Below are 11,421 nucleotides of genomic sequence, written 5' to 3' on the forward strand. Positions count from 1 at the left end.
AAGATGGCGTATTGATAAAGTCAAGCGAAGAGGATGCCGGTATAAGTGACATGGCAGTCCGAGGGATCGGGAGTGAGAGAAACTTGCCGGCGGTCAAGATTACAAGGCGGAGGACACGCGTCATCATCGGAGCGCTTGCTTCAGGTGAAAACAAGTGGCGGCTAGTCACGCTTTGAAAAGCATGCTTGGTTTCACGGTTTGGCCTCAAAACCACGGGAGGACTGGAGGAGTACGTGGCACCATCGCAAAGCTTGCATCGAGATGAAGCTAATTTGTAAAGGCGTCATGGTCGTCCAATGAATAGAGAAGAAAATAGACTAATGTACACTCAGTGATAGGTAGAAGCGTACTAAAAGATTGGGGTATTTTAAAAAAAAGCTAGGAAACTTATGGGTCAAATTTTCTAAGCCTATAAATAGAGGGCTAGCTATGGGAGAGACTAAACCAGTCATTTGAGCCTCTTGTAACACCCATATGAGAGCATTGTGCTAGGGTTTAGTGGAGAGAATGATGCGTACTTAGCCTATGTAATAGGTAAAAGTTTTGAGAGAAAATTCTTGTAATCCATCTAAAATATAGCTGACATCTTTGAGTAATAAAGCTTATTTTATTTCATATGCTTGAATTCTGCTCCTTCTAGTTTTCCTCTAAAAGCTCTATTGCTTTGTGTGCAAGTTTTTCCTTTCCAGTTTTGACTTTCGTTTTTGTTTTTGGGCTGAGATTTTAGCACCTTATGAGGTCATTCTTCTGGTTGCTAGAGACATAAAATTTGTATACACACGCTTATGTGATAGGGTCTTAAATTCTATTGCCTCCAGAAAATAAACTTCTAGAGTTTCATTGCTCGGTGTTTATCTTTTCTTGTTTCTTTGCTAGTTGTAATCTTTTGAGTGCTAAGACACATGAATTGATCTTAAATGGAATATATGATTCATATACCATTCGTGGAGTCATGTTACATCGATTTTCTCTTGTTAAAACTTTTCTCGATTTTTGCTTCTGCTTGAGTTTTGAGGTGCGCTGGGTGACCCAAATAGGAGAACACCATCGATTTCGCAAGAAATCTGTTAAGGCGCCTATTCACCCCTCTTTAATCGTCAATCTCGTTCCTATAATTGGTATCAGAGCCAGTTCGATTACTTCTTGACCTGAACTGGCTTTGTGATCCGTAGGCAACATAGAGAGAAGTGGGAAGATCCCGCTATTTGATTATCATAATTTTTCGTACCAGAAGGTGCGAATGGAAGCTTATCTTCTAAGTCAAGGAAGTACAATATGGAAAGTAGTTAATTATAACTATGAGATCATTGTTGCTCGCACGACTCAGATTCAAATTGAACAGTGTGAGGCCAACAACAAGACCAGAAATATTTTGTTCACTAGCCTGAGTCAGAATGAGTTTGACAGAGTTCAGCACCTCTGTACTGCCGAGGAGATCTAGAATACCTTGGGTATCTTTCATGAAAACACTAATCAGATTAAGGTCAGACGTCAAAGCACATACAACCAAGAATATCAAATATTTGTGTAAGGACCCGGAGAGTCTTTGGATGCGATGTTTGCTCACTTTGATGGGATTGTTAGCAATCTTTGATCAACTAGTGTTCTACCCTATTCTGACCATAAGAGAGCGATCAAGTTTCTCTATACTCTTGACCATAGCATATGAGAAGTTTGTCATGCTGAATCAAAGGTTCTTGGAATCCGTTTGAGAGTTTCTGTTAAAAAAAATCGATTTAGTCGATTTTTTTTCTAATTTGACTTGAAAATTTTCTGAATTGAATGTTTTTTCCCTGGAATCCAAAGTTTTAGAACTATAATTCAATGCCTTTTTTATTGACTTGAAACTTTTTTAAAAATTATCACCTTGCACATCAGGTTGCTCTGCTGCAGCGCTCCCGCACTTGATGCATGGTTGGGAGGTAGATGATGAACAAGTATGTGCCACGTGGCACGCGAGGGAGATGACCACACGGTCTAGCCACGGAGGCCGACCTCACGATCAACAAAAGAAAGCCTCTTCCTTAGTTCTAAAGGCTTAGAAATTACCATGTTAATAAGAAAAAACTAAATATAAAGTGTCCCTATATATATTTATAGATTATCCACTACTGTCGTTGCGAAAAAAAATAAACCCAAAGTACCCTTATGCTTTCTTCTATAATACCCACATATGTTGTTACGAAAAAATAACCCAAAATACCCCTATACATACTTCTATATTACCACCACCTACGCCATTATTAAAAAATTAAGCCAAGTGTCGGTAAAAAATAGAATATTATAATTTTATTGATGCTAAGTTTGTTGTACCATGTATACTTTAAGAGTTCGAAGTTACAATTCAAATGATCTTTTTAGTGTAAAATATAATAGAAAAATAACTAAAATTTAGAAACATAGCTCAATACTAGAGTTGTAAAAAGAAAAGAAAGAGATATGACCTAATACCGAGGATGACCAGTCTATTCAAATCTTGGAAGAAATAATCTCAAACAAAAAAATTTAACATATTCACTCTTACTCCTAGACGGCATAGACATGCTAATGATTCGATTGGTCGATGTTGTTGTCCGCTCTGCAGTAGTGGAAGGAGATGAACACAGTGTCGGGCGAGAAGATTTTGACGCTAAGGGTGTCACAAGTATTGTGGTGTTAAAGTGGGAGACGAGCTCGGACCGCATATACAATGCCGAATGACCTAAGCATATAAAACGAAAAAGAGAAACCCAACGATCTATATGGCCACAGACATCAATAGAGACCAGGATTGATAGAGGAAGATGCATACGCTTCTGCATCGGGTTTGTACCCGTAGCTCAAGGTCGCAGAATCAACCAGGTAACAGAGCAAGACGTAGTCTGCATAACGTTGATGGTGGAACCGCAACGTCTAACAACGACAAGGAACGCACGAGATAGAGTGAATCGGTATAAGGGGATACGAGTTTTCTTGCACTAGGTTTTAACCGTATAGCTCAAGGTCACGACGTTAGGAAGACCACAAGGAAATAGGTAGTATGCAGATATTCTATTAAATACTGTGATTTCTAAACACGTCATGGTTCCGTGAGAACTGCAACAACAACAAAACTGTAGTATTCCTAAATTGTGATATTTCAAATATGCGTATCCAAAACTATATATGGTTTCAAAATACTGGGTTTTGTAAAGCTAAAGCAGTCAATTAACAACAGGAGTGTTTTGCTTCCCGATCTCTCAGTCGAAAGGACTATTGGAGGAATATGGACGTCGTCGTCGTCGTCTCGATCTTCGCAGGTGGAGTGGACGCTGCGGTCTTCAAGATGCGGCAGAGGCAAGTGAACAGACAGTGGATCGTCGGACGCGCGATCTTGTGTCGCGCTTGCCACATATGGACCGACTCAATTACTCGATTACTCTCTGCTCTTCTCCGGCCTGTGACCAGCTGACCAGAGAGACAGCAAGATCGCAGCGCTCATGGCGGCGCCAGCCATCATTCCTACGACGCCCACGCACGTCGTCCTCCTGCCGGACCCCAGCTCCGGTCACCTCATGCCCCTCATCCAGGCCGGCATCCGTATCCTCCGCCACGCCGAAGCAAACGCCACCGTCACCGTCCTCCTCGTCCGCCCTACCACGCCGGACTCCGCCGCCAAGGTTGCCGCCCAGGTCCAGCGCATCGCCGCCTCCGGCTCAGGCGCCGCCATTCGCTTCCACCATCTCCCGGCCATCGAGCCCCCAGCGCCCTTCCCGCCAGGCCAGGTCCCAGCCTTCAAGTCCCGCTACATGCAGCTCTACGCGCCCCACGTCAAGGCCGCCATCGCCGCGCTCCGCCCCGCACCCTCCGCGCTCCTCCTCGACTTCTTCGCCACCGCCGCGCTCGACGACTTCGACGTCCCGGCGTACGTCTACTTCACTTCCACCGCCACCATGCTCGCGCTCATGCTGCGCCTCCCGGCGCTGCAGGAGGAGCTCCCCTTCGACTTCGCCGACATGGACGGGACGGTGGACATCCCCGGCATGTCACCAGTCCCGGCGGCGTGCATGCCCGAGATCCTGGCCCGCAAGAATAGCCTCAACTACAGCTGGTTCGTGTCCCACGGCCGCCGCTTCATGGAAGCCGACGGCATCGTCGCCAACACCGTGTCCGAGCTCGAGCCGGGGATCCTTGGCGCCATCGCAGCCGGCCGGTGCGTGCCGGGGCACGCGGCCCCGCCGGTGTATCCCATCGGCCCGGTGATCGACCTGGACGGCAGATTGACGTCGGAACACAGGTGCGTGGCGTGGCTTGACGCGCAGCCGGCGGGGTCGGTGGTGTACCTGTGCTTCGGGAGCGTGGGCTGGTTTGAGGCGGCGCAGGCGCGGGAGCTCGCGGCAGGGCTGGAGCGCAGCGGGCACCGGTTCCTGTGGGTTCTGCGGGGCCCTCCAGCGGCGGGGTCGGGATCGCACCACCCGACGGACGGCGACGCGGCGACGTTGCTCCCGGAGGGGTTCCTGGAGAGGACGGAGGCGCGGGGTCTGGTGTGGCCGGCGTGGGCGCCACAGCAGGAGATCCTGGCGCACGCGGCGATGGGCGCGTTCGTGACGCACGGCGGGTGGAACTCGTGCCTGGAGAGCCTCTGGTCCGGGGTGCCCATGGTACCGTGGCCGCTGTACGCGGAGCAGCACCTGAACGCGTTCCAGATGGTGGCGGAGATGGGCGTTGCGGTGCCGCTCGAGGGCGCCGGTGGGAAGGAACGGATGCTAGTGGAGGCGGCTGCGGTGGAGCGGGCGGTGAGGAGCGTGATGGGGGAGACACAGGATGGGAGGAGGGCGCGCGAGAATGCCATGCGGATGAAGCTGCTGTGCCGCAAGGCCGTGGACGCAGGCGGCTCTTCTCACGCCGCGCTGCAGCGCCTCTGCGACGACATCCGCCGCCGCACCGGCACTACCGCTGCTGTCTAGCCTCGTTTGGTAGAGAAATGTGTTGGTCATGGCCATGTATGAGTGAACACCGCTGTTGCTTGGGATTAAAACAATAAATGGAGAATTTTTGCTTGTGAACGATACGATCTCTAGAGAACAAATGACCACTAGCCACAGTCGACCATGCAGGGATGTGATGTGACTCTCATGCTCGCAAACACAGAAACTTATCTGCCTGTATGCATAGCAGAATTTTGCAAGTATAGTTTGTTCTATTGCCTCACTCCCGAATACATAACAACACCAGGCGTCACTGCTAGGGCGACTCCGGCAGCTCCTTAAACCGTCGCGCACCGCCACCCTCCTCTCCACCTCGTCGCCGCCTAAGCATGTTACCGAAAGCCCACACAGCTGCAAAGACGGTGGCGGCGAGGCTATATCCTAGCCGTAATCCGTGTGTGGAGGCCCTGCGACCGGACCTCATCGAGAGGTGGCCACTGACACGATAGCACTAGATTTGCACAAGGTGCATGCGGATCTACGAGGTGTGTTGCTGGATTTGCTATGTGACGCTAGCCTGGAGCTGTACATTGTGCAACCCAGCAAGAGGGGCTCTAGGCAGTGGTCCAAGAAGAGGGCGACTCCATGCGGCCGGGATGGCGCCCCATTGCGCTCGCGGTCTCGGAGGTCAGCCCGTGCTGGTGGAGTTTGATGTTGTCCCATAGGCAACTACAGCTAGGACCTACGCACGATGGCGTAGATTTGGGTGGCGACGATCGCTTGGGGACGATCGGATCCAAGCGATGGCGACCGAGTCGGGCTACGGCGGCCGCCCGTGGCCATCAAACTGGCGCAGGTAGTGGCTGTGCACGCCAAACAGCACCAGAGGAGACGGCTGCACACAGTGGCCAGACGGTGCGAAGGAGGCGGATGGGCGGCGGCAACAGCCTAGATCCGCGCGTTGAGGTCTAGAGCATCCCAGAGTGAGCTGCTGGTGATGCCAATGTCTTGCGTGCATACAACACGTGTGATAGGCAGGTGCAGGGGCTTCAGGCGATGATGATGCCCTTAGGCGTCGTTTCCCTCGTTTGAGGCGTTGTCGAGGTGCCCCTGCTTGGCCCACCCTTCTGGAGGGTTTTGTGGGTGAAAACCTATATCTTGCTTGCTGGATTAGGTGGTGGCGACATCTTCGATGTCTTGTCCTCTTTGGATGCATTGCTTTGGAGTTCATATCCAATGTTGGATATCTACCAGCATTGGTGCAGATTGGTGGCAACGATAGCACCTTCTGATGAAGTTGGAGCTTCCATTTGGCTGTGATGCCATATCGGTGCCTTGGCGTATGTGGGCCTTGCAGCGGGAGAGGTGGTCCGTTCGGATCACATGGCGATGTTTTTGTCTCCTAGGTGCGCGTGAGGTGAAGCGATATCGAGGCGAAGGCTGAGGCCCGCTGTGGTGAAGTTTGAGTTATTTTGTCGTATAGCGACAAGCCTAGCAATGATAACACGCGATGAGCTTTGTCAATAATAGGGTAGTGTTATGGTGCTTAATTCAGTTTAGTGGTCCCAATGAGCCTCCTTATCTATGGTGTTGTACTTTATTTTTGCTTCCTATCGACTCTTCCCTATTTTGTTTCTTCTAATGGTAAATGAATGAGCAGCTTCTGCTCTTTGGTCAAAAAATAGAATACATGACAACACAGGCAACTAGTACTTAAAAGTTGAGATGAGCACATACGCGTAGTACGTTGACGGTTAATAGTCACTGATGCTTAGTTTAGTTTTGATGGTCCCGGCGAGCCTCTTGTCTGTGATGTTGTACTTTATTTTTCTTCCTATCGGCTCTTCCCGGTTTTATTTCTTCTAATGGTAATGAACGAACAGCTTCCTGCTCTTTGGTCAAAAAAAGAATACATGACAACACAGGCAACTAGTGCTTAAAAGTTGAGATGAGCACATACGCGTAGTACGTTGACTGTTAATAGTCACTGACTGTACAACAGCAGCTATACCTAGTAGGTTCTTCTATACACTCTCTACAATTCATCCATAACATGATACTCCGGTACAAAGGGGTTCCCCATTGTCCATTGACCCTGCTCTGGATAATCTAATCCCCCTTTGACAAACTCTTAGTTGCAGAAAACGTCTAGTCTTTGACACTAGCTGCAGGCTTCGCAGTTTATTGAGCTTACACCCACCTTATTCCACATAATTCACCAACTCTGAAGCTCCTTGTTCCTAGCAGCAAAAAGTGGCATGTCTCATATCGTTAGCACTGCCATTGTTGGCGAAAGCCGCACAGAATATATTTCATACGCGCTCAACCAAAATTTTATATCGTTACATCTTTCATCTGATATGGTGATTTATTTTTTCTTATGCTAAATTTCGTATGCTAGTGCAGTCTGGTACGCCATCTCATACCTTCGCCTTATGAGTTTGATGGTTCTGGAAGTGTGATCAGCCGAGATTTTGAGTCATATACCAACTCGGTACTGCAACTGGAAAACAGAATATTGCAACAATAATTCTTAGAGATAAGCATCTGAAGAGTCTTACATGAACAATGATAAAAGGGGCATACTTTGCACATTTCACATTGTTTCTATCACCGCCACTAGAGACCGACAGTATAGTCCCAAAGAAGGAAAGATTTTCAGTTCCACAATTCGGACATGGCCCCTAGATGCCCGGAAAATTCATCAGTTCGCTCTACACTTGAATATACCATAAAGAATGATAGATAGGGAGAAGGGAAAATACCTTCAAGATTGAAAAGTCCTTGACTACGGCATTAGTTAATGACTGTGCTAAGAACAATATGAAGGGCAAAGCAGCAAACCACGTGAAAATGAAACCGAAAGGCTCTGGCAGCTGCATCGTTCAGGAAGAATGCGAAGTTAACAAACAAATGTCAGAAAGTATATTTGAGAAATGAGAAGGACCTCGAGCAATGTTCAACCTGTAAGCATGAATATTAACTAGCACAACGTGGAATTCTCACCACTAAACTATAGCCACCGATATCTAAGCATGAATATTAACTCTGTTCTGTTGACCTCGATGGAATGGAAATGAGTTCAGGTGGGCTCCTTGCCCCCTGTTGCGTCCGAAAAAAGGTATTAACTAGCAAATTTTTGTCATTCTTCTGAATGATTTTGTCAGTGAGCATCAATATCTAAGCTTGGCAAAAGCACAGAATCTATAACAGTAAACCAAATGCAGAAATAAAGCAACTTCCTTCATTTCATTATTTAGCAGACTGTACTATAGGACCAGGGGAATATAAATTTTATGAATTTTTTTTAAAAAACAATTAACTAAGTGTTGCTGCTTTAGTTAAAAAAACTACCACAGAAATTATATGTTTCCTGGACTGAGTGAGGGATCGGATAAGAAGTAATGTCTAACCTGGAACACATTGATCTCAAAGCCAGTCAACTCATCAATGAAGAAGAACCTAAATGTTAACAAAAATGAAAGGGAGTTAACAAACATGGCTAACTCTGCTTAAAGAAATAAAAGAAGACCCAATTTGAACAGTCAGAAGTATAGTAACAGTAACATCTTTAAGTATAGTAAGGATCCAAGAAGATGGATGAACTCACAGTCCTAGAGCTACAACAGTGGCTGGAACATTTAGCAGGAACATCTTTAGGTAGTCAGTGGTCAAGTCACTATACACCTGCACCATATAGCATGCATGGTCAGAATACTTCCGCATAATTGTATTTGACAACTTGTTAAATGAAAGGTGGCTTTGCTTGTTATTTTGTCCAAGAGAGTTCATCCTGTCGGCTTGATTCAAAATTATTCTGCCTCCGGCATGCGAGTTAGAGTTTACAAAAATAATTGCAAATTGCATGCACTGACTCAACCAGTAAGACACCAATGAGGCACATCTCATCTCACCATTCTTAGTGCTGTTAGTTTAATATGAGATAGGAGGGAAGTATCTAAGTCGAATGTAAAATTCAAGTCAGTCCTTAAAGAGCAGAGAAAAAACATCATGCACTAATCATTCTATGGTACGATCCCTTGCTTTTCATTTATCTTCCTCCGGAAACAAAAATGCTTTCGTCGATTACTAGAGGTATATTGACTGTTAAAAGATAGAACGATAGACAAAAAAAAGTTAATGAACATATAAATTGCAGATGTCAATGAGTTGCAGTAGCCATCATAATAAAGAACTCGGTATTCGAATAAACAGACGCTATCGTCATTGTTTACCTTACGACTCCTCAGACTGCACCTGGGACCTTCCGTCACAATGTCACTCCCGTCTTTCTAGCAAAGGTAATCAGCGAGCAAAGAAAACTCGATTAGAAATGGCTATCAGGAAGTGTGTTTCACTTAGAGCATCATATGCTCACAGCAAAGGAAACTTTCAACTGCATTATGCGTTGCATGTGTTTTGTTTTATTCAGAACAGGATTGAAGCAGAGATGAACCTTCAATCTGAGTTTCAACTCGTCAAATTCAGCATCGGACATGATGGGATTGCCAGCCGCATAGGCCATTGAAGCTTCTAAAAGCCTTTGCTCATCAGGGCCTGGAAACAGTACAGACGGATATGTGTCAAACAATGGTTAGCAGAGACCTGGGCACGGCTGGTTGATACTGGATCAAACGTACTTAGCATGACAACACTGCTTCCCTCCCACATGAGCTCCTCCTTGAGGTTATCAAACTCCTCGTTGGACATGATGGCCTTCTGATCATAGTAGAAGGACTGGTCCACGAAGCGAATAATCAAGCAGTAGCTCGTAAGTGAGTGAGCAAAGAAAGGTGTAGTAAAGCGTGTACGGCAACAGTAACGGTAACAGGAAGCAGGAAGTAGCTACTAGCTAGACGATATACCTGGAGGGCTTGGAGGAACTCCTGCTCCATCTCTCCGAGCGTCTTCTTCCTCTTCTTGTCTATGCTGCAGTAGGGGAGGACGTTGGTGTCGACCACGTCGTCCTGATCTTGCTCTTGAACCTGGCCTGCGTGGAACCAGAGGCAGCAAGCAAACCAGTGATGCCAAGCATCGACACAAACACAAGCAAGCGCTCAACCGAACAAGTAGCGTGCATGCATCCGGGTGCGGACCTTGCTGTTCGGTGGCGCGAAGGCGCCGACGGAGGAGCACCCTGCGGCGGGGCGCGGGGAGGGCGCGGGCGCGAGGAGTGCTGGAGGAGGGAGAGATCAGGAAGGAGGCGGGCTTGGACTTGGAGGGGAAGCGGGGCGGCGGGTTGGCGATGGAGGGGAGGCGAGACGTCGGCGAGAGCCACAACTCGGACGCCATGCTGCGCTGAGTTGCGTTGCGAGGGTGCAGGGCAGTGAGGAGAAGTGGTTCGATGCAAGGGGAGGGGAGATATGGCAGCAGCTTTGGATGTGTGGAGGAGGGAAGAAGAAATCCATTCCTGTTTCGCAAAAAAGAAATCCATTCCTCAGATTTCTCGACGTCTGGCTGTCTTAATTGTGGTGCTAGGGGACTGACACTTGATATGGATGGATACATAGATGTTGGAATGTTCCTTTCGGTTTTTCTTATTGGCTCTCCACCTCGCGCAAAATTTTCCATATGTTTTTCCCTTTTTTCGTGGTGGCGAATTTGACAGGTTTGTTTCTCTCAAGAAATTTCATAGGGTGTTTCGGGTGTTGGAATTTCAACGAATTGGCGATCTTTGAATTCGAATAATTCATCAACAACGAGAAGAAGATCCTGAATAGTGTTAGGCATGAACTCCACTTCCAAATGGGCCTCATCCAAGCCCGTGTTAGGCATTGATTTCGGCCCTCGAAATACGACTACATTCAAGTTGCTCCAAGTTTGTCACAACCCTTGCCACCGACGGTGATCATCCGGATGTGAGCAGAGTACATATTTGGGCACTTTAATAACTTTAAATTAAAAAGTTATAAACTATAAAGTTGTATATCTCGCTAAGAGCTACAATTTTTATATAATGTTTGTCTTCATATGAAAAAATTATAAATTTTTGAAGATAAGGTGTTCTCTATTATCACTATCGGTACATTATTATTGACGGTTCATAACATAAACCGACAGTAAAAAAATCATTTTCATTGCCAGTTCGTATCAAGAACCGACAGTAATATTATTATTGTTGGTTCTTAACACTAATCAGCAATGATAATTGATTTAACTGTTAGTTCTTTTCGAATTACCTTTTAGTGCCAATTCTGGACAATAATCAGCGGTGTCAGTTCTAGCCGAACCCGGTAGTGATAGAGGAGGTAAGGAAGGATGTTTCTATAGTAGTGAGGTGTGAGGAACAAGACTGGTATAAGAGTCTTCTGTATTTTATTTCTGATTCAGTTCGACATACACGACTTGGTTATAAACCCCAAAGCCAAGACACTGTCCTTAGGACCCCACACACTCACATTAGCGAATAAACACGTGACAGCTGTCACTAAACCCTGAGTTCAAAAGGCTATGCCACCTGTGTTCGCACCCATGTAACATACTCCACTAATACGCTGTCGGTGTATTAGGAACCAGGGGTCCCTGAGTCCCAAGA

The 11,421-nt window shown here is 46.7% G+C and overlaps 2 protein-coding genes across 3 annotated transcripts; one reads left to right on the forward strand and one right to left on the reverse strand.

The window, feature by feature from the left end:
- The first annotated feature begins 3,225 nt into the window (after nt 1-3,225).
- LOC133911311 (anthocyanidin 3-O-glucosyltransferase 2-like) lies at nt 3,226-5,010 on the forward strand. The gene has a single exon (XM_062353510.1). The coding sequence runs from the start codon at nt 3,459-3,461 to the stop codon at nt 4,923-4,925; it is 1,467 nt and encodes a 488-aa protein (XP_062209494.1). The 5' UTR covers nt 3,226-3,458; the 3' UTR covers nt 4,926-5,010.
- A 1,806-nt stretch (nt 5,011-6,816) lies between these two features.
- LOC133913828 (PGR5-like protein 1A, chloroplastic) lies at nt 6,817-10,295 on the reverse strand. 2 transcript variants are annotated; one of them, XM_062357094.1, is made up of 11 exons: nt 9,983-10,292; nt 9,752-9,876; nt 9,527-9,623; nt 9,343-9,443; nt 9,122-9,178; nt 8,497-8,573; nt 8,300-8,348; nt 7,652-7,762; nt 7,473-7,570; nt 7,313-7,389; nt 6,817-7,126 (listed from the first exon to the last, which is right to left on the reverse strand). In XM_062357094.1, the coding sequence occupies exons 1-10, from the start codon at nt 10,176-10,178 to the stop codon at nt 7,320-7,322; spliced, it is 981 nt and encodes a 326-aa protein (XP_062213078.1). In that variant the 5' UTR covers nt 10,179-10,292; the 3' UTR covers nt 6,817-7,126; nt 7,313-7,319. The 2 variants fall into 2 exon arrangements, with proteins under 2 accessions (XP_062213078.1, XP_062213079.1); XM_062357095.1 differs by lacking the exon at nt 6,817-7,126 and having other exon boundaries at nt 7,312-7,389; nt 9,983-10,295.
- Between the last annotated feature and the right edge of the window lie 1,126 nt (nt 10,296-11,421).

This window comes from Phragmites australis, chromosome 3, assembly GCF_958298935.1.
Source record: "Phragmites australis chromosome 3, lpPhrAust1.1, whole genome shotgun sequence".
Classification (NCBI taxonomy): domain Eukaryota; kingdom Viridiplantae; phylum Streptophyta; class Magnoliopsida; order Poales; family Poaceae; genus Phragmites; species Phragmites australis.